Source organism: Rhamphochromis sp. 'chilingali' (assembly GCF_963969265.1).
Source record: "Rhamphochromis sp. 'chilingali' genome assembly, chromosome: 9".
In the NCBI taxonomy this organism is placed as follows: Eukaryota; Metazoa; Chordata; class Actinopteri; order Cichliformes; family Cichlidae; genus Rhamphochromis; species Rhamphochromis sp. 'chilingali'.
In genome coordinates, this window is record NC_137936.1 from 15,780,253 (window position 1) to 15,806,530 (window position 26,278).

At 41.4% G+C, this 26,278-nt stretch overlaps 3 protein-coding genes across 4 annotated transcripts in view; 2 read left to right on the forward strand and 1 right to left on the reverse strand.

The window, feature by feature from the left end:
- The first annotated feature begins 1,715 nt into the window (after positions 1-1,715).
- Positions 1,716-10,260, forward strand: mdm4 (MDM4 regulator of p53). Of its 2 annotated transcripts, none has more exons than XM_080892456.1 (11): positions 1,716-1,900; positions 2,411-2,498; positions 2,582-2,656; positions 2,758-2,891; positions 3,010-3,059; positions 3,514-3,578; positions 7,113-7,209; positions 7,283-7,443; positions 7,615-7,809; positions 7,922-7,990; positions 8,078-10,260. In XM_080892456.1, the coding sequence occupies exons 2-11, from the start codon at positions 2,427-2,429 to the stop codon at positions 8,645-8,647; spliced, it is 1,488 nt and encodes a 495-aa protein (XP_080748582.1). In that variant the 5' UTR covers positions 1,716-1,900; positions 2,411-2,426; the 3' UTR covers positions 8,648-10,260. The 2 variants fall into 2 exon arrangements, with proteins under 2 accessions (XP_080748582.1, XP_080748583.1); XM_080892457.1 differs by having other exon boundaries at positions 7,630-7,809.
- Positions 10,261-18,193: 7,933 nt separating this feature from the next.
- myog (myogenin) lies at positions 18,194-20,512 on the forward strand. Its single transcript, XM_080892465.1, has 3 exons — positions 18,194-18,919; positions 19,502-19,601; positions 19,690-20,512. The coding sequence occupies exons 1-3, from the start codon at positions 18,386-18,388 to the stop codon at positions 19,806-19,808; spliced, it is 753 nt and encodes a 250-aa protein (XP_080748591.1). The 5' UTR covers positions 18,194-18,385; the 3' UTR covers positions 19,809-20,512.
- Positions 20,513-20,673: 161 nt separating this feature from the next.
- ppfia4 (PTPRF interacting protein alpha 4) overlaps positions 20,674-26,278 on the reverse strand; it is a 66,823-nt gene continuing 61,218 nt past the window's right edge. Inside the window, exons 25-31 of the mRNA XM_080892452.1 lie at positions 24,993-25,168; positions 24,755-24,852; positions 23,990-24,165; positions 23,440-23,508; positions 23,169-23,355; positions 22,932-23,029; positions 20,674-22,145 (exon numbers count right to left, since the gene is read on the reverse strand). Coding sequence (XP_080748578.1) covers positions 22,971-23,029; positions 23,169-23,355; positions 23,440-23,508; positions 23,990-24,165; positions 24,755-24,852; positions 24,993-25,168 — 765 coding nt within the window. The 3' untranslated portion in view covers positions 20,674-22,145; positions 22,932-22,970. The remainder of the gene's footprint in view (positions 22,146-22,931; positions 23,030-23,168; positions 23,356-23,439; positions 23,509-23,989; positions 24,166-24,754; positions 24,853-24,992; positions 25,169-26,278) is intronic.

The following is a 26,278-nucleotide window of genomic DNA, read 5'->3' on the forward strand; positions in this document are numbered from 1 at the left end:
TTATTTTAATAGTATTTTTGTGTCAAAATACACCCTAAAAAGAACATAAAGTCAGTTTTTTTCCTTTTTGAGGAGATTCGTTTTTACTGTTATCAGTTTACTTTACTGCTCAGTATACAACAAAATATATTGTAATATTGAAGGGGACATATCAACGACCTCTATCAACTGTTCTTGTAAGTTACTGAAAGCACTTAAAATAAGGTGCTGTTTTATAAGTGGTTCATTCATAAAGTTAATATTTTATGAATAGGTAACGCCATATAGAAACAAACCAGTTAAAGTGGTGTTTTTAATGCAAAGCGGTCTAAAGTGAGTTTCAAATTTCATGATATGACATGTAGCATTACTCACGCAGACAGATATTTAAAATAAAAACTATAGGAGAAAAGGTAATATCTACACTGGAGTTTATTAAGAAGAAATGCTGGATTTTATAATGTGTAGGTAAATGAAAGCTACACTTACTTAGCTGTGCTTTTTGTTGAGTGCCAGCTGCCTGCTACCGGTGAAAGAAGGACAGCGCTCAAAAAGAATTAAGGGGTTGCTCAGTCATCACAGCATAACACAAAGTCCTTTTAACTTCAGAGCTATGAGCCTGTGCAGTTAGGAAGCAGAAAACACTCTGTGTCCAATTCATCTGTGTTGGTGCAAATGAAAGCGACAACAGACGCACTGGAGAGGCAACAACAAGACAATTCTCATGAAGTGAATGGCTTTGCAGGTGCTGACTCCTTGTTAGTCACTGCTTGTAGCACGGGATGATTCCTGTAGTCCAGGATTGTCCAGCTCCAGGCCTCAAGGGCCGGTGTCCTGCAGGTTTTAGATATCACCCTGGGTCAGCACACCTGAATCAAATGAATAGTTCATTACCAGAAGACCACAAATGTATGTGCCATCACCATGGAGCTGGACTACCTGTGCAGGCTGAATGGGCGTCCAACTTCAGGCCTCAAGGGCTGGTGTCCTACAGGTTTTAGATGTGTCCTTGATCCAACACAGCTGATTTAAGTAGCTAAATGGCTCGATATGCCTTGAAGTTCTCCAGAGGCCTGGTATTGAACTAATTGTTTGATTCACCACTCCTGCACTACAGCCTCCTACCTGAGGGGAGTGCAATAAATGTGTGCAGAGTGAGTAGCGTCTTTCAAGCATCTGCTGGTGTAGTGCAGTGATGATGCTGCCAGTCGTCTTTGCAGATTTCAATACACTCAACAGAGCCTTCTTCTTCTACGGCAGGGGTGAGGGGGAACTCCAGGCCTCAAGGGCCCGTGTCATGCAGGTTTTGTGTCCTTGATCTAACACAGCTGATTTAAATGGCTAAATGACCTCCTCAATAGTTAGCTATGGCTCCATATGTCTTGAAGTTCTCCAGAGGTCTAATAATGAATTAATCATTTGATTCAGGTGTGTTAACCCAGGGTGATATTTAAAACCTGCGGCCTGGAGAGGTCTGTGGCCACAACCAGCAAAACCATTCCTTTCTTGGGATGTCGTGTTGTCACCGTTCGAAGTGGACTCCGTGGTTTATGCTTCATAAACGCTTCCTAAACTGAACAGGGTATTTTAGCTGAAGTTTTTTTTTTTTTATAAATCATTGTATTTTACAACATGCTTTTAATCTGAAAAGACTGTTTTAAAAAGGGAAAAATGCCTCTGTAAGTAATATTTTTAAAAAGTAGGGGGAGCCATATTCTGGCTTCTCATGCGGAAGTTGAGTAGCCACAGTCATCATTTTGAATCTGTAGTTCAGCTAACTGTCTCCTGGTTGCTAGCGTTAGCTAGTGTTAAAAAGCCAGCATTTCAGTTTTCCATACGTCTTTACGATGCGGACCAGCTGTTAAGCCAATACTGCGCCCGAAGCAATGTACTGGCTGTGAAGTAATGTCAGCTCCTCACGGTGAGTTAATATTAGGAGCGAATTGTTGAGTAACTGGCTAGCTTCCAAAGTTAGCCATCGTTAGCGCTGCTGCTATGTTAGCTAACACGTTTGCCTGTAGCGATAGCAGCCTTGCCACCTGCTAGAGATGTCTAGAGAGGCTGCAGCTCACGTGTGTGTGTGTATGTGCACAGCAATACCTATACTTTTACATTTTTGTGCCATATGTTCGGCGTTGGCTCGCCTGGTTTAATTTTTGTTTTGTGAGGGCGCCAAAGGGAAAGTAATAGTGTGAGAAGTGACAGGCCATGACGGTTTCAGATTGGGAAGTTAACTCGGCCTAGTTGGCACTGACTATAAACATTGTCAGAATTTTTCAGTCTGTCAATAACTTGACATTGCTAAGCTGCGTTTGGCGCCGTAGGCGCTGGTGTTGCGTGGGATGTGCAAAGTCGGTGACTATAGCAAGCTGTGGAATGCTGCTGAATGGGTGAGTCGTTTATAATGCGTGTTGTAATTTTTGCTTTGCAGCTTTAGTTCGTTTACTATGAGCTCCCTACCAGCCCAGACTCCGGCATCAAGCTCGTCATGCAGGACGCTACCGGGAGAAGGGAATCAGGTGCAGTTAAGACGCAACTACAAGCATTCAGTTACCTCATATATAACATGTAATGCTAAGCGGCGGTGCTGTTGTCCATTTAGGTGCAACCAAAAGCTCCTCTCCTGCAAATACTGCGTGTGGCTGGAGCCCAGGAGGATATCTTCACGCTCAAAGAGGTGAGCTGTCTAGTGTGACTTTGAAAAAGAGCTATCGGTCACGTGGTCATTCCAAAGGTACAAATGTAGCCTGAACATATGAAATCTTCTGCTTTGTGTAGGTGATGCACTACTTGGGCCAATACATCATGGGGAAGCAACTGTATGACAAACAGAGGCAGCACATAGTCCACTGCCAGGATGATCCTTTGGGAGAGCTGCTGGAAGTGGAGAGCTTCTCTGTTAAAAACCCGAGGTAATTACCTTAACCAAAACCTGTGCTCATTGTTGGTTCTGCTTTGTATCTGGACTTTATACATTTTTAAAAAAGAAGAAAAATCTTAATTTTAAATGCTTGTATTCCCATTTTACAGCCCAGTGTATGAAATGCTGAAGAAGTATTTGGTTGTTATTGACTGTGCTGGTAAGTGATTCTTTCATTTATTGATTTAAGTCCTTTGCACATTTTTTTTTTCTGGTGAAATTATATTTTTGTTAGGTGGAATCAACAAAAAAACAAAACAATCTGTGGATTCATTTGTGGGTGTCTGAAGTCAAAGTATGTCTCTTCCTGTGTCCCTTATTGAATTCACTGTTATTTGCATCATATTGTGGCTTTTTTAAATTACATGAGAAGATCTGTGGGTATACCAACATTCCATGTATATTCAAAGACCATCTTGTTGACTATATTATGAGTGATTGTGAAAGGCTGTCCATCGCTTGGAGGATGTGGGGATCCTGCACAGTCCCAGATGGACCCCTTTCCCCTGCTTAAACTTCATATCTGAAGGGCCTTAGTGAGAGTGTGCAATGCTATAATTAAAGGGGGGGGGGGGATGTCCTTTTTCTGTTACTGTGTCTCATTTGAAATGCAGACGCTGCAGAGAATCTTTCTGTGGGCCGTGAATGTGTAGATGGCGGAGTGGAGGATCGTGGTCAGGTAAAGCTGAAGCATGGTGCTCAGAAGAAACAGAGACCCTTACCTGCTTTCGCTTCACTACACACAACTTTTTGTAACAATGTCACAAAATAAGTGCACAGCCACTCCGATAATGCCTTTAAATGGAGCCCGACTGATATATCAGACAATTTTAGCTACTTATACGTATATTGATATTGGCATTTATAACTGCAGATGAATTAAAAAGTAAAGAGGAGATGGAGAAGTGTGCTTCAACCATGTCATGAGTGTTGATGTTCCATAGTTTGGCCACCAGAGGGCACTCTGCAACTTCCCTGCTGGCAGCAAACATACCTAGATGGTCAGAGCAGTTATGCAGAGCATGAACTGGTACTTCATGACTTATTGTCATAATAAAACAAGATAATTCAACAGTTTGCTTTTTCACAAATAACTACACATAACAAGTTGTCTTTTTTTCCTGACAATAACTTATTTAGAGGTTAAATCCCCAAGTATCAGTCTTAAAAATCTTATTTTGGCTGGGCTCTGTTTTAAAGTGCTTTGCCCAAAGTATAAGTTTAGTTTCTACTGGGTTGTGTGTTCTGGGGAAGGTGGTGTAAGGGCTGCTGTCTTCGTTGGTGTGCAGTTGTACAGAGTGGCACCGTCTCTGTACAACCCCATTCTTGGTTTGGTCTGGTGGCTTTTCATCACTGTTTTATGACCCACCAGTTCCACCCATTGGATGGGGGGGCAGAGTCACTGTCTCTGTCTGTATCAGAGTTCTCTTCTCTGCTCCGAACTGGAGGATCACAGCTCCTGATCACCCACAGGTCTGACTGCCCTAAACCTTTTCACCTAATCCCACGTTCCTGCACCCTTCTTTCCAATCCCTCCCCAAATCCTCTTTGATCTTACTTCGTGGCTTGTATATAATTTGGTTTGCCGCAACATTGAGCTATATTAAGATATTTGTCCTTTTTATGAAATTAAAGGTTGCTGCATGTGCCACAACCATCTCAGAATGCTATTGAATCAAATTTCAGATGATAATTTAAGTGTTGAATTTGCATATTTCCTAGTTACATTTTAGTGATTAAAATAATAGATCTGTCTGGTAGGGGTGCAACGATACACAAAATTCACGGTTCGGTTCGATATTTTTTTCGATACAAAAAATGTTCATGCCTTTTTAATTTGCCATTTTTTTTATTGAAATTATAAATATATATATTTTAACTCAAAAGTACAGTTTTTAAACAAAGTAATAAAAATAAATCTATCTGATTGAGGAATCACTCATCTTTGGAAAAGAGTTTATTACAGAGAAATGTCTCTTTCCAAAATAAAAGCTATACTATAAGCTTCTTCTGGGCTATATTCTCAGCAGCATATTAAATATATCAGGTCCCCATAAGGAGAATCATGTGCTAACAGCTGTCTAAATGACTCGGGTAAAGTTTGTAGCATGCGTGCTTGTTGTTTTTGTCTGCTTCCACTTGTCTTTGCACTAGGATGATGTCGGCGTAAATGTGCAGTCATATTCATTGTTCCCACTAGTGCGGACAGCACTAATCTCGTTGAAATGACATTAACGCCACAACACGGCAAATCTCCGTTAACGAGCTACCGCGGATCGCCCCATGCGTGGGGCTGGATGGCCAACACGTTAACCTCTGGGTGGTCTTGGGTCGATTTGTGCCATTTTTCATTGTTCATTTACACGCCATTTGCACTGTGTTGAATGGAATATAGCGAAAGTCTGCAAAAAAAAAGTTCGGTCACATTTACTGTTAAAATTTCAGTATGACTTCCGGAAATTAGCTTCAGTGGCTAAGCTACAGACAAACTTACACTATCGGTCCTAGTGGTCGATTTGTGCCCCATTGAAACCCATTATAAACGCTATTTTTCACGGCAAAAAAATTACGGTCAAATCGATCGTGATCGGTTATGTTTCCGTTTGCAGTACTGGCCTTAGAGTTGTAATTTTTTTATTTGTCCACCGGGTGGCGACCTTGCTCCACATTTGACCCCGGGCTGGAAAACAGCGGGCTGCTTAAACAGACCTGCGGGAAACGAAGCCTCATTTCCGGCGTGCAGCAGCGGCTTCGCCCGCTGATCGGGCGGGACCATTTTCGGCCCCTAGGACCGTTTGAGGGTGCATTTTTTTTTTTTTTTTTTTTTTTTTTAATCAACAGGAAATGACGTATTTGTTGTGACGTGCCCCAGTCATCGTCGGGAGTTAACCCGGGAGGATGCACTGATTTCGGCCTAGAGGAGGAGCATTTGCCGCCTGGAGACCATTTTCTGGTCCTGGAAAAAAAAAAAAAAAAAAAAAAAAAAGGCGATCGAAATGAAGGTTGGTGCCAATCTTTAGTCCATCTAAAGGCCTAATTATAATAACAATCAAATATTACTTCAAATGTTTGTTTGTTTTTAAATATTTCGTTTTGTTTTGGGGGGCTAAAAAAAACGGTGCGCTCATGTAATTAAACTGCGATTAAAAGGGTTAAAACCCCCGAAATATAATTAAAACTTTACATGGATAGTTCAGGGAGAAGTAGTTTTAAAAGATTGGCTAATTTAAAGTGGAATAAAATATTAATATATAAATTTTTTATAGCACTTTTTTGGGCGTGGTCGATTTGTGGCTCTAGGTCCGATAGTGTATGCATTTTTCTAGGACCCCCCAGAGGTTAACGAGCAAACTGCGCTAACGCACTAGTTCCCACCAATGTAATTGAGCATTGCGTGGCACATCCGACATACTGTTTTACTTTTGTCCATACCTTCAGGGTCATACGTCACATGAAAACCAAAATAGTTCCCAAGGCCAGATCTGAATGAGGGTGGGGGAGGTTCAATTTGCCATGTTGCAAGGAGAGCTTAGCTTCTGTCTCGCTTGCTTGCCCTGCGGTCAGTGAATCTGCGTTCGACTGCTCCGCCTAGGCTGCACTGTCAAGCGCAGATCCACTGAGCGCTCAACACAAATGGCATCGTCAGAAGGAAAGTTGATAAAATAAATTAAAACATTTGTATTGTTCGATACATATGCGTACCGAACCGAAAGCACTGTATCGAATGGTTCAATATCGATACGAGAATCGTTGCACCCCTACTGTCTGGTAGATGTTACTTTAGACTTAAATTCTGTGTGCGTCTGTTTCTTTGCTTTGACAAATGTGCCAAATTGTTCATTTAAGAAAAAAAAATGAGACAACAGTACATACCTTGGAATAAATGTATTAAATCCAACGAATTTAGAGTTGCGGTGGATTGTGTGATCATGCTCTTGTTTATTCACCTGTCTGTTAGTATACTGGCTTTCCTTGCCTTTGCTTTCTGCTTTGTTTACCCAGCACTCAACATTTCAGTTTGCATTTATATCCTAAATTATTTTGAACTCCCTCCCTACTGGCCCTTACCCAAATTGCCCAGCCCTTTGTCCCTTGTGCCATCCCACCCCACCTGTAAACAGAGGCCATGTTGAAAAGGAGCTGCGAGTCCTCCAAGTACCCAGTCACGGCTCTGTGTTCTAATTTCTTGCGTTTGCATTTTCTTCTTTTACAGATGTGTGGAGGTGTGGTCAAAGCAGGTTTGGAGGCTGGTAGTGATGGGCCTCTCCTGCAGACCCCCTCCCAGAGACGACCTCGGGAACCAGATGATGGTAATCAAATAGTCCATTGCACACTTAACAGCCTCGTTACAAGACACTGTTTAAATGTTCAAAACCTCCTTAGACTCTCTTGAAGGTTTGCAACGCTCAGCCTGCAAGCGACCCAAGCTGGATGTTACTCTGGATGAGTGGGACCTCTCTGGCTTGCCCTGGTGGTTTCTGGGTAATCTCCGTAATAACTACAGCCGCAGGAGCAATGGCTCCACTGACATCCACACAAACCAAGTAAGACACCTCACGTGCTGCTAGAAAGTCCACCCAGTATAATTAAAAATGGTTAAAATGGGCAATAAGGTTCATTTTAGAGGTTTCAAGCTTAGGAAAACTAACAGACATTACTTGTTGACAAATGGCAAAAATCAGATCATAACAGTGGTGGTCTGACTGATGTGTCAGCTGTCTCTTGCACAGGAAGAGGATACGGCCATTGTGTCGGACACCACTGACGACCTCTGGTTCCTCACAGAGGGCGAGAGTGAACAGGTGAGTGTGGAGATGAAAGAGGCTGCTCTGGAAGAAGGCAGCAGAGAAGGAGAGCCTCCACTGGAGGATGATGATGGGGGAATGAAGGAGGACAAAGCAGACAGAGAAGTATGTCTTTTTCTTTCTTTTTTAAATTTTGTGATATATTTCTTTCTTGCCAATAAAATGTTTTTCACTAAGAAATGTGGAGAGGTGATGTGATCTGATGTGTATTTATTAGATGCAGGAGGAGCCAGATGAAGACTCTCAGTGTCTGAGTGATGATACTGATACAGAGATCTCCACACAGGTCAGTATCTCTGAGCCTCCGTTTATTCATTTACAGCCATTTGTTTAAAACTATATCAGTCTTGTGAATGCTGTGTTTATATCTTAGGATGCATGGCAGTGCACAGAGTGCCGAAAATACAACATACCTCTCCAGAGGTACTGTGTTCGGTGCTGGGCTCTAAGGAAGAACTGGTATAAAGATGTCCCTCGGCTTGCGCATTCCCTTTCTGTTCCTGACATCCCAGCATGCAGCTCACTCATTACCCACGATGAGGAAGATGACAGCGACACGGGCATTGATGTCCCAGATTGCAGCAGGACAGTTTCTGATCCTGTCATCCTCCCTTCACATTCCACCGCCGATCGACCATTGCCAACAATGGTAATGGGAAAAGGCAAAGGTCCGAGGCCCTCTGTCTTCCACAAAGATGAGCAGCTCTCTGAAGGAGACAGTCAAGAGAATCTGGGCATGGAGGTTGAGGACGTTAGGCCTGAGGCGCTGCTAGAGCCTTGCAAGCTCTGTCGAGTGCGGCCACGTAATGGAAATATTATACACGGACGCACTGCTCACCTGCTTACCTGTTTTCCATGTGCAAGGAGGCTACATAAGTTCCAGGCTCCTTGTCCAGGATGTGGGAAGATAATCCAGAAGGTTATTAAAATATTCATCCTGTGAAGGGCACACAACCCATCTGTAAAGTCCTGGGGACCTGACCAAAAAAATCACAATACAAACTTTTCAACAACATTCAACCATACAGCTGCATAGCTCCTAGTACCAGTCTTTGCTTGTGGACTCATAAAATCTCTGCACCTTACTGTCAAATTTATAAAGAGACAAAATATAGCACTTGGTGAATCTTGCTCTGTTGCATGGTTTGAGTCACACTGCCTCTGAAGTATTGTTAGACGCAACCTCAGTCTTAACAGTTCACTATACGAAATGCTTGTTTTGGTGCCACATTTAAATAAGGGACATACAAATCCAGAAGTATTTATTTATTTATTAAAACTATCACATAGGCACACACAGTTTGAGTTATTTTATGTTATGAAGGGTTTGTTTTTTGTTGTTTTTTTTCCCTCTAAAAGTTTATGGCTTTTTTTTTTCTTCATTATTTCTTATTCATAGTGCAGTTTTTGGGTGCTGATTTTTATTTCTGGAAATTTTAGGATGTGCTTAAGTTTTTCATTAATTTACTTTGTCCATCTGGACAGAAACTGAACAGAATAATAAATGCAGGTATGCAAGTACAGGTCTCTTTGAGCTGTCCCTTTATTTGTGGGTTTTGTTTTTTGTCTTAATCCCTCCTGCATCTCTTTACATAACACAGCTCTAAAATGTAAGTTTTAAAGCAGCTGAACGAAGAAAAACTCTAAATCTGTTTTTAGATGTTTCAGGCTTGAAAGTTTCCTCCCAAAATCAATGTACTCTCAGCACATGTGAATGTATTGTGAAATACAATGGTGACTTAAGTCTAGTTTCTTGCAGCCAGAAATGTAAATGTAGACCGTAATGCACAGCTGAAGTATTAACCGTAATTGTTGAACCTTGGTAATTTGTTAACGTGTTCAGTATGTACATTTGTCAAACCTCTGACAGCTACGCCTGCAGTAAGTTATGTCATAATGTTGTTGGTTCGTGTTTAAATATTATAATTCGGAGTACTTTAGATTATTTCTGGAACCTGTTTAAAATGTAGGTATTGTATTTATTTATTGTTTTACTTGTGGTCAGCTCGTAGCAAACAGAAAATGGTGCACTTGTTAAAAAAACAAATCTAATTTGCATTTGTAATTTAACAATAGAGAGAAGAAACCGGCTGAGTTACCAGGTGTACCCTCAGTGAAAATGGCTTCACAGGGGTTATTTTAAGCGTTACACTGCCATGTAATGACTTTATACAGAAATGTGTATTATAGATTTTATTTGGATTGTTCAGCTTTATTTGAAGATTGTGGACCACATAGATGGTACTTTTTGAGTGTGTGAACGGTCTTGAATAAATACATTGTTCCTTATTATTCAGTGACTTTTAGGCATTTAACTTTGGCTCTGCGTAACACAGTGTGTATATTAAGTGTTTGAGCTGATGTTTACTTGTGCTTAGTCTTTCCGCCAGGAGGTGGAGAGAGGTTTCAGTCTTGTAACCGTTGCCTACAGAAACTGTACAGTCCCTGTAATAACATGTAATGGATATATATAGAGCATGCCTCTTAATCAGATCCAGCGCAAAGCTGGTGTCAGAGCTATATTAGTAATGTAAATGCAATAAAAGATGAATTATAGATTGTAACAAGTATTAGCATTGTACATCAAGGGGGAAAAGGCTCCCATTAAATACAGACCTCATGTAAATGAAACACTTAATACCAGTGATACTGGTTGATTAACACATCCCAATTTGTCACATTAAGACCATAATGTTCTAAAACATGGTGCAGTTATAGGGTTTTTTTTGTTATGGAATAAACATGTTTTGTTAAGCGAGAAAGAGTTGGGAATTGTCTGCTTTGTTCACTACTTCACCAGAGAGACAGTTGGTGTACGGTACCCACTGGTGAAATCTGTGTTTTAGTTGAATAAGTCATTGTGTGTGACAGGCCAGCTGTCATGTATCCTCTCCTCCTTGACTGGGCTCCAGCACCTGCGACTCTCCTCTGCTTACTCACTGTTCATTTCCTGCTTACTCGTGCTTGCCTTATTTTTGTCCTGTTCTTGAGAATTGGGGCATACGCCCTGCCTTCGACTGTGTATGCCTCTGTAACACCACTGCTATCCAAATTCTGTATAAACACTGCAGCTACTTTACACCTGAGTTATTTACCAATTACTCATTGGGGTGTATTTCCTGTTCATTGAAAGTCCCCTGTTAAACTGTTCTCCAGTCCCAAATATGCAGTCATAACGCAACAGCTTGTTATTCAAATTATAAGTTATTTGTTAACTTTCAGATTCTTCATTATTACATTATTGTTATCTATATATGTAAGCAACCTTTAATGCTTATATTGAACAAACTGTTGGTAATAATTATCAAAGTATTTCCACTTGGAATGGCTATGTTTCTTTTTTTTTTTTTTAATCCACTTTTTTTTTTATCCACATAATTGTTGTAAAAAAAATTTAACTAAAAGGTGGCTTACGTCTATCTTCTGGTGCCTTATCCTCAGAATATTTCTGAATCTCGGAAGCAGCAGTTTACATGGATGTGCAGTACTTGGGAAAAGTCTTTATATAAGACTATATAATTTATTAGGAAAATGGAAAATAGGTGCAGCAAGATATTGAAACATACATAAAGCAAAAACAATTTGTAGAATTGCAATGAGCTTGAAAATCAGTATTTGGTATCACCACCTTTATTCTGCAACAACTCTGAACTCTCTTAGGGAAAATCTCTTGTCATTTTTAAAGCAGTCTTCAGGAATAGTTCTCCGGGCTTTTTGGAGAGCATTCAAAGCTCCCACACTGCCTCAATAATGTTGAGGTCCAGGCTCTGGGGAGGCCAATCCATGACTGTCCAGGTCTTGTGTAATTTGGTATTCCTCAGTCTTTTCTCCCTGTTTCCCTTCATTAAGAATGTCTTCTTGGCTTGGCAGCCATCCACAGTAGATGGATCAACTGAAGAGCCAAATATGTTTCTCAGATCTTTGCTGTAATTTTTTCTGTTTCTTATGAATATTGAGATACTGCTGTAGATAGTTTTTAGGAATGTGACTTCTTCTTTGGTCCTCCACTTGTCCAGTTTCCTAAAATGTTTTAAGGACACACTGCACACCATACTGAGATGTCACCTCATTGGTGCAAAAATGCTATTTGATGCCTGTTAAACTATTTTCTTTGGCATTTTTGTAAATTCAGCTAACAAAAACTGTCTAAAGATACAATTAAAATGTTCTTCCTTGCTTGTTTGTCTCTTATATATAGATCCAACACTGATTCATCCCTTTAGTTACTCATAAATGGCTTCTTGGATAGCAAAGGTTACCAACCTCTGGTCAAAACTGCAGTGGGGTAAAACAAAATAGAAAGACAACAATACTCACGGACATTTTTTCTCTCCAATTTCCACTCGTGCTTTATTTAAAGAATTTATTTTCCAGTGGTTTACCACTGAAGACCTCACATGCGAGCTGGTAGGTAGGTAGGTGATGTTTTGTGAAATGCTTCCCTTTACTCTGTAGCTAATTCAAGAACAGTCTAGGCCTGCTGCTTTGTATGTGGCATCTGGTGCGTCACCGAGAGTAGAGACGAAGAATGGCATAACACCCCTGGTGACATGGCACCCGGAGCTTGGCAGCTCTAGAATGACAAGACCCAGGGAGTGGTGAAGGATCTGCATGTTTCCATGGCGACAGTGCTCCCATCTCAACATCCCAGAATAACTTAACACATTCTTTCTTTATCCTCGGTGGCGTATGCAATTATTCCTGAAGGGAAAATAGTTATTACTTCCATTCTTATGCCTATTTTTATTGTTTTATTGCAGCCACTGCCATTAATCGGTTTATTTGTTGATGTCATAAATGCAAAACTCATTTTAAGATATAGATTTTTGTGATACATTCCTCTGGTGTCCTTTGTCTCATACCCCGAGGATAGTACATGTCTGGATATCTATAACTGTATCTGTGGGGCTAGGGCCTTTCTTTCTTTTCTAATTTCCATGCAGATATACAAACACACACACAAATACACACATTCCCTCTGTTGTGTCCGACTATTTGGTCGCTCCAGAAACTAGGCCGCTAAATTTGTCCCTCTGCTGACATGGGAGAAGGTCACTGGAGCCAGAGAAAAACAAAGACAGGAATACGGAAGAAGGCCTGAAGATAGTGTAGATTAAAAATAAGGATATTGATGGGTAGCGAGGGGCATGATTGAAATGTAGCAGAGTAAGATAACAGAGCTGGACTGAAAAACTGGAAATAGTTTAAAACATAGCCATCCAACAGTATATACTATATACATACCTGGCTTCAGAGGGATTCAGAATTTCCCAGAGGAACTATGCTAATGGTGCTTTATACTTGGAAAGTGTCAGGGTGTAAATGTCACTTTGTTTTCCTGCCTGTGATACCTGCTTTGATTATCATAAGTCCTCTGAATATATGTCATTGAAATAATCTGGTTGTTTGTAGCAAGGGGGCACAAGTTATTTACAGGGAATAACTTTTGGGCTGCCATGTGCTGCAAAGTATGTTAGTGGGAAGTGGGTTATGCACATAGGCATGCGTATGTATGTGTATTTGTCTCTGTGTGCTGGAGCCTTTCAGTGAGTGGGATGCCAGCGAAGGGAAGGGCAGCGGATGGTGCAGGGGCTCAGTCCATTCCTGTGATTTAACATGACACCACTTGCACTAAGACTGCGACAGCTGCGTATGCACATGCCGGCCATTCTGTTTGTTGTAGGGGATTACTCTGCAATAAAAGCCCCAGTGACCAGCAGCATGGCTGGGCTACAGAACTACTGTTCCCCCTACCCTGACTTAGAAGGCTTTCTCCAGGCCTCCAGAGCCCTGTGCAAACACAGGTGGGGCACTTCATTCTGAGTATAAATGAATGGGAGTATTCTCCTGATGATTAGCCAGGCCATAGTAGTGTCACATCACCTTTGGGGGGGTCGTCAAACTGTATCACTTATGTAAGGGTCATTACTCAACAGAAATAGTGGGACACAGCAGCGCAGTAATCAGATCTGACCGTGAATATTTTAATTTGCTCTCATTGTGTTTTATGCACTGATGATTGTCGAGGAGGAGTCGGCTGCTTTGTCACATCTCCACATAATGATCCTATACAACATTAATGCTCTATAGTAAGTATAACCTCATCGTAATCTGGAAGAAAAGCTCTGATATCAAAGAGTTTAGGAATGGATGTGCAGTTTTCATGGCGACAGTCTCTGAGACGACAGACTTGGACATGTGTTGCTGTCACTATGGTGACAATGCTCTCTCCCAAAGGCATGAAACTAGTACATAATAATGCTGCATGAGTCTGGATTTCAGACTGAATATTGCTTTCCAGGAGTACAGAAAGGCCAGGAATGAGACTTTATTTTTTGCATGTGGAAAAAAATAATTAATAATTTCCTGTGTCTTTTTCCTTTAAAATGTTAAACTTTCTGACTCATTCTGAATGATCTAAATAAATATTTAGACATCCAAGCAGGTCACCAGATTTTTTACACAAATCCTAAAAGTGTAAAACACAGAACTCAGTGATTCAAGCAGAACATAACTGTTATTTATAGAGTGAAAAAAATACACCAGCAAGTCTATGAACACATTGAGGATTAGAAGTTAATTTAAAAAAAAGTCATCTGTCTTCAGTCCTTTTTATTTTAAAAAAAATAAAATAATCCATTGCCATGTCTGAGGGACTGTATCTTACCATGCACAAATGAGATTTCTAAGGTCCTTTAGAAAAAAGGCTTATTGAAGCCCACCAGGCTGGAAAAGGTTACAGAACTATTGCTACACTTTCTACTCCAACAATAGAAAGTCAGACAGATAGCGTAAATTGAGAAAAATTGAAGATCATTGTTACACTGCCCAGGAGTGCTTGATCAAAAAAAAAAAAGATCTCTCCAGTAGCAAGAGGGGTCATAGCCTGGCAGGTAACAAAGAAGCCAAAAAAGGTCGTTTCTAAAGTGTTCACAAAATTTCAAGCAAAAGTCAAAATTGAGTGATTCTGCTTCCTTCCGATTCTCAGTATCTACCAGTCAAATTAATAGGTTAGTGCTCATGCTGGACACTAAAGCACATAAAGCTGTTAGAATACAAATAAACTCATGGGAATTATTATGAGTTTTATGAGTTTAACATCCAAATAAAGTAGAAACAAAAGCATGTATTTTATTTGTTTAAACAACTTGTGTATCCTGTTTTGCGTCCTATATCGTAATGTATCACTGGATGGAAGACCTGGTTTAGCCACCTCTAATAAACAGTTCCTTGCTGTTGTTATGTTATTCCCCTCTTACATATCTGAGATTTCCCGACTGCACTCAGATGACAGCTCTCCAGGTCACTGGAAAACTTGAGGCTAACCTGGGGTGAGGAGGACTGATCCCTCCCTCCTCCCCCAGAGCTCAGCTGTCCCACAATGTGCTGTTGCTTGTCACTGAGGAGAAGTGGAACAGTGTTGCCAGTGACAGGGCTACCCCCCCCCCCCCCCCACCCCCCGCACACAAGGGGACCCTTACACACTATGGACAAGAAATACGTTATTATATTATATTATATTATTGATATTTATTTAGTAATTTAATCAATAGCTCTGATACTTAGAATAAATCCAAATGTCACAATAGGTATTAATTTGTATATTTTTTGCATTATTTCTTACATGGGGCCAATCAGTCATAATTAAATTAGAGCCAGCCTATTTTTCACTGGTTTGGCCTATTTTAAGATGGAAAATAAAGTACAGTATTAGCAAACCACAGGTAAACAAACTGTTCTGTATCTTAAGTGTTCACTTCAAATACTGAGGGACACACACACACACACACACACACACACACACACACACACACACACACACACACACACACACACACACACACACACATCTAGTTCTGCTGACAATGGGTTAAGATGACAGAGGGTTATGAGTGATTCTGACACACTGCAAACCCCCTCCTTGCTGTACCCCTGAGTCCAACACAGGCTTCTTTGTACTCACTCCACCATCAGTGACGATCCATCACAGACTAACCTGACAGCCGACCCAGCCCCGTGCCAAGCTAAGACTGTGCACTCTGCCTTAAACCCAAGCCCAAACCCCAGGAGGATACCACAAGCCACCAGACGGGCCTGCCAAACCTCTGCCTGGCACCTAATCCCAGGACTGAAATCTTCCTGTAGTTAATTCACTGACTTGTAAGATTTTTTTGTTTTGATTGTGTCTAGCTGAAACTTTGTGTTTGTTACCTTCAAAAGGATATAAAACACAGGTAAAGAATAAACAGTAAGAAATAAGAGGCTCTGTTCCATTGTGTGTCATTAACCCTTTGAACCAGCACAACCCTGGAATGCTTAAATGGAAATCATTGGTTGCACCTGTGCTTTCTCTTACACGAAATATCAACATATCTGCCACAAACCAGGCCTATAAATATATTCTTTTAAACAAGCTGCTGTTTAGGCAACGCTGATCCACAATAAAAATAAATACATAGAGGCTTTAAGGGGCAGTTATAATGAGGAAATTGCAACATCTTGAGTTCTCTCATCCGAAATCCGGTCTGTGTGAAATTGTCACTGATGTGGAAAAAAGTCAGAAATAAAAAATTAATCTGAGCAATAAAAATATGTATTTTTTAATGTCGATTTTCATCTGGGTGAAAAGGCCTTGTTGACACCAGACATTAGAGGAGAATAGACAGACTGGTTTGAGCTGATAGGAACACAACAGAAACTTAAATAACTACTTGTTGCAACCAAGGTATGCAGGAGAGCATCTCATCAAACCTTATAATATGCAAGGGCTCACCAACATTGGACAATAGAAAACTGGATGGTAGAGGTCTAGAGAGAGAACTAAATTCCATAATAGTGTTAACTTGCAAGCTAACATGTAAGAAGGTTTTACAATGCTGTAGTTTAAATATTAAAAGCAGCTTTAGGGAGCTAGCTGGAAAGGCTCCCTGGTATGTTGAACCTTCAAAATTTTCACATAAGACCGGAATTAATAATGCCTTCTTTAATTTTATAAGCAGGGACTCCAGCAACACTTAAAAGTAAAGAACTTTATTAAATGACCAACGCGTTTTGGCTTGTGGCCTTCATCAGGGTCATACTCTTAAGTGTTCCTCGAGTCCCTGCGTTGTGAGTTTCTCATCCTCTCTATGCACCTTGGAAGTAGGTGAAGTTGTGCCAGAATTTTTGCTGTTCTTTGATTTTATAAGCAGGAAAAGTATAAAACCTAGCTTTTCATGTCTTATCGTGACACTATAAAGTCCTTAGTTCTTCTTTATTTTCTCTATTTTAAATATTGAACTCATGGTTTCCAATGATATAGTATTGTTTACTTTTGTTTCAAAAAACGTGTATTTACTCTTTCATTGGTTGGAGAATACCATTGGCAGTGGTATTCACCAGACCTTGCAACCCTCTAAGTTTAATGAACTGTGGTTATTAGGAAACTGCTAGCAATTTGTCTCTTCCAAAACATCTCCTGAGAGGTAGTGTATTACTGTGATAAACTTATTGTAAAGAAATAGAGTACAGACTCATGTAACACTCCTCATGATTTGCCTGTCACTCCAGGCCACTTCTCTGCTGACAGAAGTGTGTGTTTTGGCTGTGCTGCAATGTTAGCGGAAGCTAGTCAGAATTAGCTGATGAGCTACGAGGTGAGACATGTCCTGGAAGGATTAACACCCAGTGGCTAGGCTAATGCTATGACTTGCTGGAAGAGGTCAGGACAACCAAGGCCATTCCCTCTGTGTGGCTGACTCATTACTGTCCCTTAAATTCTATTCATTTACCATTTACCATTTAAATTCTGGGGGTAATGTGAGCCAGTGTCAGCCTAGCAGCTCACTCTGCTGATGGTTCCTGCACAGACCTGCCTGGTTCTGAGGCTAGTATAACTCAGAAGGTCACTTGCATCACATAGTGCAATCATCTCAAGATGAAAGTCAGCGGATATGAATGCAGTTACATAAACCACAGGAACAATGTCACCTAAGCTTTTTTTGGTATTGACCAAGTTGATCACATTATGAGTCTGACAGTGCTTCACAGCAGTCCAGAGTAAGCAACAGTCTCTTGCCTCATTGACTTCCCATCAAAAACCTGAAGTCAAACAATGTATTGTCTCTGTGTGCCACTGGCTCCCAGCAGAAGTGACAGCTGTTTCCAGAATGTCCCTTCTGCCTCCCCACTTAATGATGGAACTCTTCATGTTCGGAAGGGGACGCAAGTCTGGGATTAACTCACTAAGATGGACACCTTTGATCTGAGGCAGTCTCTCCCATTTCAACCTGATCATGTCCTGGCCTCTTAAGAAATACATGAGCACACAAACCCACAGAAAAACACGCACGCGTACAACTGGGCCTTAAAGCCCTAGAGAGCAGGGCCAAACAGAGATGTGATGTGTAGATGTGCAGCAACAGCTAAACGTCGTGTCAGGTTTCTGGGGGCTCGTGCTAAATTTAACCCTGTGATCCAGCAGAAGGCAGAGGGGTTTAAATGCCAGTCTACAGTTGCTCCACACCAGTTGCTCTCCACACGTCTTCCACTCATCACAAACTCAGGCCGGGAAGAAGATAGGTGCACACACGTACACTCCAACGCAAACTCCAGACACAGGACAGAAGAGCGCATACTGAAGACTAGTTCCTAGGAAAGCTGGGATCTTTGTTCCCTTGTATCCAGACCACAACTGTCCAGTATGGAGCTTTTTGAGACCAACCCTTATTTTTTCCCTGACCAGCGCTTCTATGAAGGAGGGGACAGCTACTTCCCCTCTCGCCTGCCCGGGGCGTATGACCAAGCTGGCTACCAGGACAGGAACTCCATGATGGGCTTGTGTGGGAACCTGTCTGGGGGTGTTGGAGTTGGAGTGACAGGTACCGAGGACAAAGCCTCTCCATCCAGCATGTCGCCTCACTCCGAGCCCCACTGCCCAGGTCAGTGTCTTCCCTGGGCCTGTAAGCTGTGTAAAAGGAAGACAGTGACCATGGACCGCCGGCGAGCAGCCACACTGAGGGAGAAGAGACGCCTAAAGAAGGTGAACGAGGCCTTCGATGCTTTGAAGAGGAGCACGCTGATGAACCCCAACCAGAGGCTGCCCAAGGTTGAGATCTTGCGGAGCGCCATCCAGTATATTGAAAGGCTCCAAGCCCTGGTGTCCTCCCTCAACCAGCAGGACACTGAGACAGGACAGCAGGGTTTGCTCTACCGGCCCAGTCCAACTCAACCCAGAGTAAGTAGGACAGAGACAGGACGAGGGAAGGGAGAAATTCAAAATAACAGAGAAATCAGCCAAGAGGGAAACAGAGTTGGGAACAGCACTAGTTGGAAAGTGGCAGAAGATATGGGAGAAAAATGAGCGGTACAGTAAAGAGAAAGATAAATACTACATTAAAAAATGACTGGGGTAAAATGTCAAATCAAAAATGTGTAAATTTGATTATCTGTTCATGTTCCTTTTGATTTATTCATTCTGGATAAGGTTTGAGGTTATTGTGAGTATGTATTCAGCCATACAATGAGCAAAAATGTTGTGTTTTAAAAGGTTTTTAAAAACATGATCCAGTGTAGCTCATTAGTGTTTTTAAAGACACTGACAAGAACTCCTGTGACAGGCGTCATAGTAATGGAAAGTCTTTTTCATCGTGTACATTTGCCTCTGAGTGGGGTCACGGGATGCATTAACTATATGTGCGTTCGTGGTAGTACACTGCACTTTAGTGTGTGTTGTTTTTCTGTGTGGGGTGGTATGGTGTGCTGTATCATAACAGAGTGACTGACAGCAACTTGTGTGTGTGCATCGCCATGGCAACAGGTGTCGTCGTCAAGCGAGCCCAGTTCAGGCAGCACCTGCTGCAGCAGCCCGGAGTGGAGCAGCACTCCAGAGCAGTGCACGCAGAGCTACAGCAGCGAGGGTAAGCACAGTTCACTTAGTCCCATTAAACTAGGTAGACTAGGTAGCACCTTCACAGGTACTCAGTGTGTAACTGGGTCTTTTTGCAGATCTCCTGAGCGTTGCAGACTCTCCAGAGCAGGGGAACATGCGGGCCTTGACCTCCATTGTGGACAGCATCTCTGCAGTAGATGGACCTGTGGCCTTTCCTGTGGACATTCCCAAATAGACCCTTAGACCAGCCGGCCAGTAGGTGCACAGCGAGCAAACAAAAAGCAGTGACCTTTAATCCTAAATTATGTCTATTTTGTGCTTCTGCTGATTAAATTATTTTGTCTTATGCCAAATTAAAAAATGTTTCCATTTGACAAGTATTGCAGCTCTGTTGATCCACGGGCCAGCTAGCCAAACTGACTTTTCCTGTTCACATTGAGGCTTTGTTCCCTTTTTTCCCTGCCTTATGCGATGTTCCAGACCTGTTTGTCAAAGCTACAGGAGATTCAAAGACTTTGCTGCATGAACCCAACACATATTTACTACACGTGATCCCTGTTAGGCTTGCCTCCAGATTTATAGAGCCACAGAGGAATGACAGATCCAGTTTTCTTTCCTTACTTAATTTAAGATTTCCTCTTCAAAAGCTTTCCCTAATCTTTCATTCATTTTTTTGTGTGTGTGAGTTTTAATGCTTAAAAAACAAGAGTTTATTCATGGGGCCAATATGTACCATGGCAGTTTTGACCAAGATCTGCTTAATTTAAACTGATTATGAATGCTAGTGTTGTAAATACGTTCCCTTTTTCTACAGAGTGGATTTGCCATTTTTATTTTTTTTTTGCTAACTTATTTTGGACTTTTATAACTAAGATTGTTGTGTATTTGTAGATGTTCTGAAAAGTGATATTTTCTGTTTAATTCTTACAATAAAGACCATTTTCAATACACTGTCCAGTGTTGTTTTTAGCCTATAATACAATACGCTGGCACATATAACTTAACAAGGAACACAGGATACCAAATCTTTAAAAAGCAGCTTTACTTATGTCTATATAGTGTCATAAATACATTACACTTCTTTTTAAATAGCCAAATAATAAAATCTTGATTTGTCAGCATTGTTTCACACCTGGAATAAAGACACAGTACTCATAGCTGCCACATAGCACGTTACACCTTTTAGACACCTTGGAAAAACTTTTTTAAAAAAAGAAAAAGAAAAAGATTGTACACCCATCCAGCACTTCACTGGTTCATTTGCTGTGTTCTTATTGGATGAGGAGTTGGTGAGCCAAGAGTACTGACTGCTCAATCAGAGCAACATTAGACAAGTCTGTCACGTGGAGCAGTTTCATGTGGATTTCATTGGCTGATGTTGAGCAGCAGTTTACAGTTTGATTTTGAGAGAATGTAAGGAATCAACAGAGAAGAGCTACAGTGGTCACACTACCATCCACAGAGAAAGTCATGGTCGCATGGCTGGGGCTGGCCTTTTCACACGAAATCTACTAGTCTCAAGCACAGAGACTCATTTAGTCATACACTCTCACACACTCTCTCTCACACACACTTCATATTAAAGGATTCTCTCTATTCTAGGCTACATAGTGTCATACAGAAGGCGAGAGAGGCAGAGAAAGGAGAGGCAACAGCTACATTGTGTTAAAAGAGAAGGAAGAGAAGGAAAAAAGAAGGAATGGGAGAAGAGGCAAAGAGAGAAGTCTGATATTGGACCCATGAACCTGTGAAGAGTCCTTGTGGAAACACACACCTCCCTTAGTGAGTCCCTCCCACCAACGATTCACACACGCACAGCATACAGCAAAAGACACACGAAGGTCCGACACAGAGAGAAAGAGAAAGAAAGAGAAAGAGAGAGAGAACAGTCACTATTGAATACAGGGCATTGGGTTTCATACAGCAATATTATATTGTTTTCCATATATATTCCCAATATATATATATTTATATATATATATTTATATATAATATTTCTATAAAAAACATAAGTCATCCATTTTATGTACAGAGATAAATGAGTAATACCTTGCATAACCGGTAGAGGGGTAACGTGTGGTGGGATCTGCCATTTATACAAGTATTCATCATTCTCAAATCCAAACCAACACCTGCTCACCATCTCCTTTAATCTTTTTGACGCTGTTTTCTTGTAAAGGACATGATGACGCAGGAAGATTGGTTTGGGCTTGGCCATGTTGAGACTATTACAACCAGGAAAAAAATCCACAGCTGAGATCAGGGGAGCAGGAGCACAACAACCACAACAACAAGGCTACTGGGAGCACGGGGGTAAACTGGGAGAGACCAGGATGAGCCTCCATTACAGCAGCGAGCGCAGCCAATGTGCACTCTCAAGAGTTCAAAGGTCAGAGTTGGCCTCTGTATTGCACGTGTCCGAAGAAGAGGTGAGAGGTGAAAGTTGGAAGGTGAGGCTGGGCAACAAAGGGACGAAGCCTTCCCTATGAGGTACCCAGGTCTCCCTCTCCAGATTTGGCATATCACTCTCAAAAGGCCGCAAGCATATGTCCATATAGGTAATGAGAATGCACTAGAAGAGAGAAAAGAAGATGAGGAAAGTGGAACAAAAAAAAAAAGAAAAATTAAGTTGCACCTGCTTCTTGATTCATCAAAGTTATTAAAAGTAAGTTATTAAAAATACTGGCGGTTGCCAGAGCTACCCCTCAGTCTCCTAGCAGATCCAACTATGGCATCAATTTCAAAATACCAGACGACATCTTACTTGATTTATTGTGTTCAAAGATTTTCAGAAAACTTGACTTCTGACCTTGACCTTGAGTTCAAGGTCACCAAGATTCAAACTCATCCAAGATTTTTGGTAACTGCAACTATGGTATGAATTAGAAAATCCTACTTTCTCGAGCCGTCGTATTTCTCTACTTGGGTGTTAACGCCATCCACCAGCTCAGGTAGGTGATGACAACATGCTGCCAGTCTTTAGCTCTCTTCCACAGTGTCTCTTTTGTCCTGTCTCCCTGAGCCTGGTTCTACAGGAGGGTTCTTCCTGTTAAAAGGTAGTTTTTCCTTCCCACTATCGCCAAATGCTTGCTCATAGAAGGCATCTTTACCTTAGAATATACAGCGCCTTCAGGCAACTCTTATTGTGATTGAGCTCTCTCTCTATATAAAAAAGAACTGAATTGATTGATGATGATTAAAATTTTGGATACAGCTTCTGCTTTGATTGATCTATTGTATATGCAGTAGTAAACTCTCAGACTTAGCCTGCACACCTTTTGTTAATTGCCTCTTGAAAGTTAGAGTCCTACAATGCTAGCTGTGACCACAGTATCCTGTCCAGCTTCTGTTCGCTTACCTGTCAGCATTAACGCTCCTGTTAGTAAGTAGAGAGTAGTTAACATGAATAGGTCCGCACAGCCGAGGGATCAAGTCTCGGGGTTGCTGGGGGAGGAGCTTGAGAGCATTGCACGCAATTGATTTTGAGCACAGCAAGACAGAGAGGACACGACATGCAGTTAGTCAAGGCAACCACAGTGAGGCTCATAGCTACATACAGAAAATGAACTAGGTATTGCTTAGTATTGTAACATACCTTCAGGTTGAAGCTGTTTCTTGGATGCCAAATTCATAGAAGGCGGCATGGACATGGACGGCATGCGGAAGCCAGCTGGCAGCGTTTCCATGGAGCCTGCCATCATCCCCAGCCCAGTCCCTCCTTCACGTGCCCGAAACCTCTTGCGCCATGATGGAGAGCGTCGAAAGGACTTGTCATCTCCACTCTTCAAAGACAGAAAAGCAAGGTGAGGAAATTTGCCTTCTTCAAACAACACTGTATTTGATTTATATAGCAGCTTGAGAGGTACCTCCTCGAGTCTGCGGTCAGTCCCTAAAGCTAACAGGTTGTTGAATTCCCTCTCCAGAACCTGTCGCGCCTGAAAAACAAAAACCCGTTGAATACAGTAAAACAACCTCTAAATAAAGAAACATTTTTTGGTTGAACATCCATCAATCAGTACATCCCTTTTCTTCTGCATATCCAATTCAGCGTTGCAGGCAGGCTGGAGCCTATGACTTTTAAATATAGACAACTGGGCCAGATTGCTAATGTGTACTGAAACCTGGCCAGAAAATAGTTGAATTCTGGGTAAAGATACCTGTTCACTATACAAAAATCGAATGGGTAAAATGTGTGAGATATTGCAATTTGAAATTAAACACAACTTACTGGTTTATTTTAGGTTTAAGTCAATATTCTGCACAGAGACTTTGTACTTTTTTCATAATTCCTTGTAAAATGGACAAAACTATACTTTCAATTTTGTTATACAAAAATCCAACTTTTCTTCCCCTAAAAATCAGTTCAGTCATTCCATGTCGAGTGTAAGGAGTCAATCTATTTTCTTTTATATCCACCTGTGTGTTCTGCATAGGAATCTGCAGGATGAGTGCTAGGCTGCTGTAGTCGAAAGTTTCATCCAGAGCGACGAGCGCTCCATGAATGCCACTCTCCAGCAAGTTGCCGCTATACTCCCTTAGACCAATGGACTGGACCCAGTGGATCACCTGCTCATTGGTCCACACCAAAACATCTACAATAAAGGAAGAATAAATCCGATACATGGTACATACCAATGCTGACAGACTGTCAACATTAAAATAAATAAATGTCATTTGTAGAAAAGTTCAGAGAAAGCAATAGAGAGATAATGTGCAGGTCCACATAGTGTCAACTCACGGGCACACTCCCTTTGTTCATTTAAAGCACAGCTGTCAGCCAGCTTTCGAAGTTGGAACAGACGGGGTGTGTGCATGTGTGTGTGTGTTTATGCGTTTGTAAACAGGGCAGGATTCTGATCTGACACGACAGCTGAGTCAAGTTCATGTGCTGAACTCAAGGTCAGAAGAGCGAGAGGTCTGGCTAGGTCTAAGTGTGTGCATGTGTCTGTGTGTGTGGAGCACTTTTGGCAAGTGAGGTTTTAGATCATAAGATTGGCTTTTTGACAGTTGAAGGAGCAGCTGTTTGAATGCTCAGTCCAACCTGACGCTATCAGATAAAACCACTAGGTGGTACTCTGGCCTGACGAGACTCTCGATGTGTCGATGCGTGCTTGCTTATGAATCTGTGTTATGTTTTTTTTTTTATCACTATGTGTGTATCAGGGTGTGTGTAAACTCTACCTTTCATGTCATGTTGGCTATCCTCTCTTCGCCGCTCTAGGTCTTTCCTGTCATAATTGAGTCTTTTCAAGCACATAATCCCATACTGCAGACTAGCCCTAATACACAGACCGACACAAACACAGAGCAGCACATATACACCATTAGCCTCCTCATCTCCATTGCTAATGCACCCAGTTAGCAGATGAAAGAGAAAGCGTATCAAACAGAAGCTAAGCTAATGGCCACAGCTACAGACCTGTGGAAGCTGTCCACCATTTTGAGGTGGCTCCTTAGGTCCTTCTTGGTCAGATGGTCCAGCATTCTTGCGTCCACCAGACACTCCATGAAGTAGGAGCGGTACTGAGGCAGACCAAGGCTGGGCAGCCATTCATTTCCTATCCACTCATGATTCATGTCTCCATATGCCAAAGTCTGTAAGGGAGAACAGCATCCAATGATGAGTGTAACAGAAAGATGAAAGACTAGAAAAACTGTCTGTGATATTTTTCACAGGGAATAATTTGGACTGAACAATGTTTATGGCTCCATTTTACATATCTATTACTTCTATATATCACGTGTATATATTATCGCTTCCACTGCATTTTATGTACATATATTAAAAAAAAATCTGTCTTCTAGTGTATTTTACTTTACACGGTACCACTTTTGCATAGTACAAATCTATCTTTCTCTATCTATCTGTCCCTGAGGCAATCTGGGTTATGCTAATATCTTAGTGGTACACTGAGACAAATAAGTAGCACTCATGTTTTTCTTAGCCAGAAATGTTTTCAGTGCTTTTTATACCCCTGTTAACAGACTCAAGAATGCTAACAACAGACTTAATATTTTGTTTACATTCAACAACAGCTGCTGGTTAAGCTATATAACCCACCTATTAATAGGTAGAAAATAATTATCACTTCATATCATTGTTATATATTTATGTCATACGCTATTACTATTTATATATAATCTGAAAACAAAGTTGACTTAAAGGTACAGTCATTCATTTTTGAGTGTTTATTTTATTTATATCTACACACTGATAATTACATCTTCCAACAAACTGATGGATCCTCATAAACTTAGAATTACCGTAAATGTCGGGCTATAAGCGGCTACTTTTTGCACAAGCTTTGAACCCTGCGGCTTTTAGTCAGGTGCGGCTTTTCTATAGATTGTCCATGATTTTTGTGATATCGTAAGACGATTTGTTTTGTTTGTTCCGCTGTTGTACGGCACTACGTTGCCTGGCGGAAGGATCGGGGTTCAAGAGTGGTATGTTGGTCACATGTCCATCCGCCAGGCAACATAGTGCCGCACAAGTAGCGCGAAAAACAAACTTCAAAGTAGCGCTATGCGTTCAGCGGGAGTCGTGGATGACGAGCGGCGATAAACTTGCGAAAAGCAAGTTGTGCTCAACTCTACCGGTGGATTCTGACAGCGTGGAAAAGTGTGCAAACATCCACGATCACCAACGGATTTCGAAGGGCTGGACTGCTGCATGATGAAGAGGAGGACACCGCCACGGCCCTT

What these genes read in the sequence shown, in the direction of transcription:
- mdm4 (XM_080892456.1), top strand. Translation starts at nt 2,427, where the DNA reads ATGAGCTCCCTACCAGCCCAGACTCCGGCATCAAGCTCGTCATGCAGG. An exon ending in ATATCTTCACGCTCAAAGAG is followed by an intron (nt 2,657 to 2,757) that starts GTGAGCTGTCTA and finishes TGCTTTGTGTAG; the next exon opens with GTGATGCACTACTTGGGCCA. An exon ending in TTCTCTGTTAAAAACCCGAG is followed by an intron (nt 2,892 to 3,009) that starts GTAATTACCTTA and finishes CCCATTTTACAG; the next exon opens with CCCAGTGTATGAAATGCTGA.
- myog (XM_080892465.1), top strand. Translation starts at nt 18,386, where the DNA reads ATGGAGCTTTTTGAGACCAACCCTTATTTTTTCCCTGACCAGCGCTTC. An exon ending in CCAGTCCAACTCAACCCAGA is followed by an intron (nt 18,920 to 19,501) that starts GTAAGTAGGACA and finishes CCATGGCAACAG; the next exon opens with GTGTCGTCGTCAAGCGAGCC. An exon ending in GCAGAGCTACAGCAGCGAGG is followed by an intron (nt 19,602 to 19,689) that starts GTAAGCACAGTT and finishes GTCTTTTTGCAG; the next exon opens with ATCTCCTGAGCGTTGCAGAC.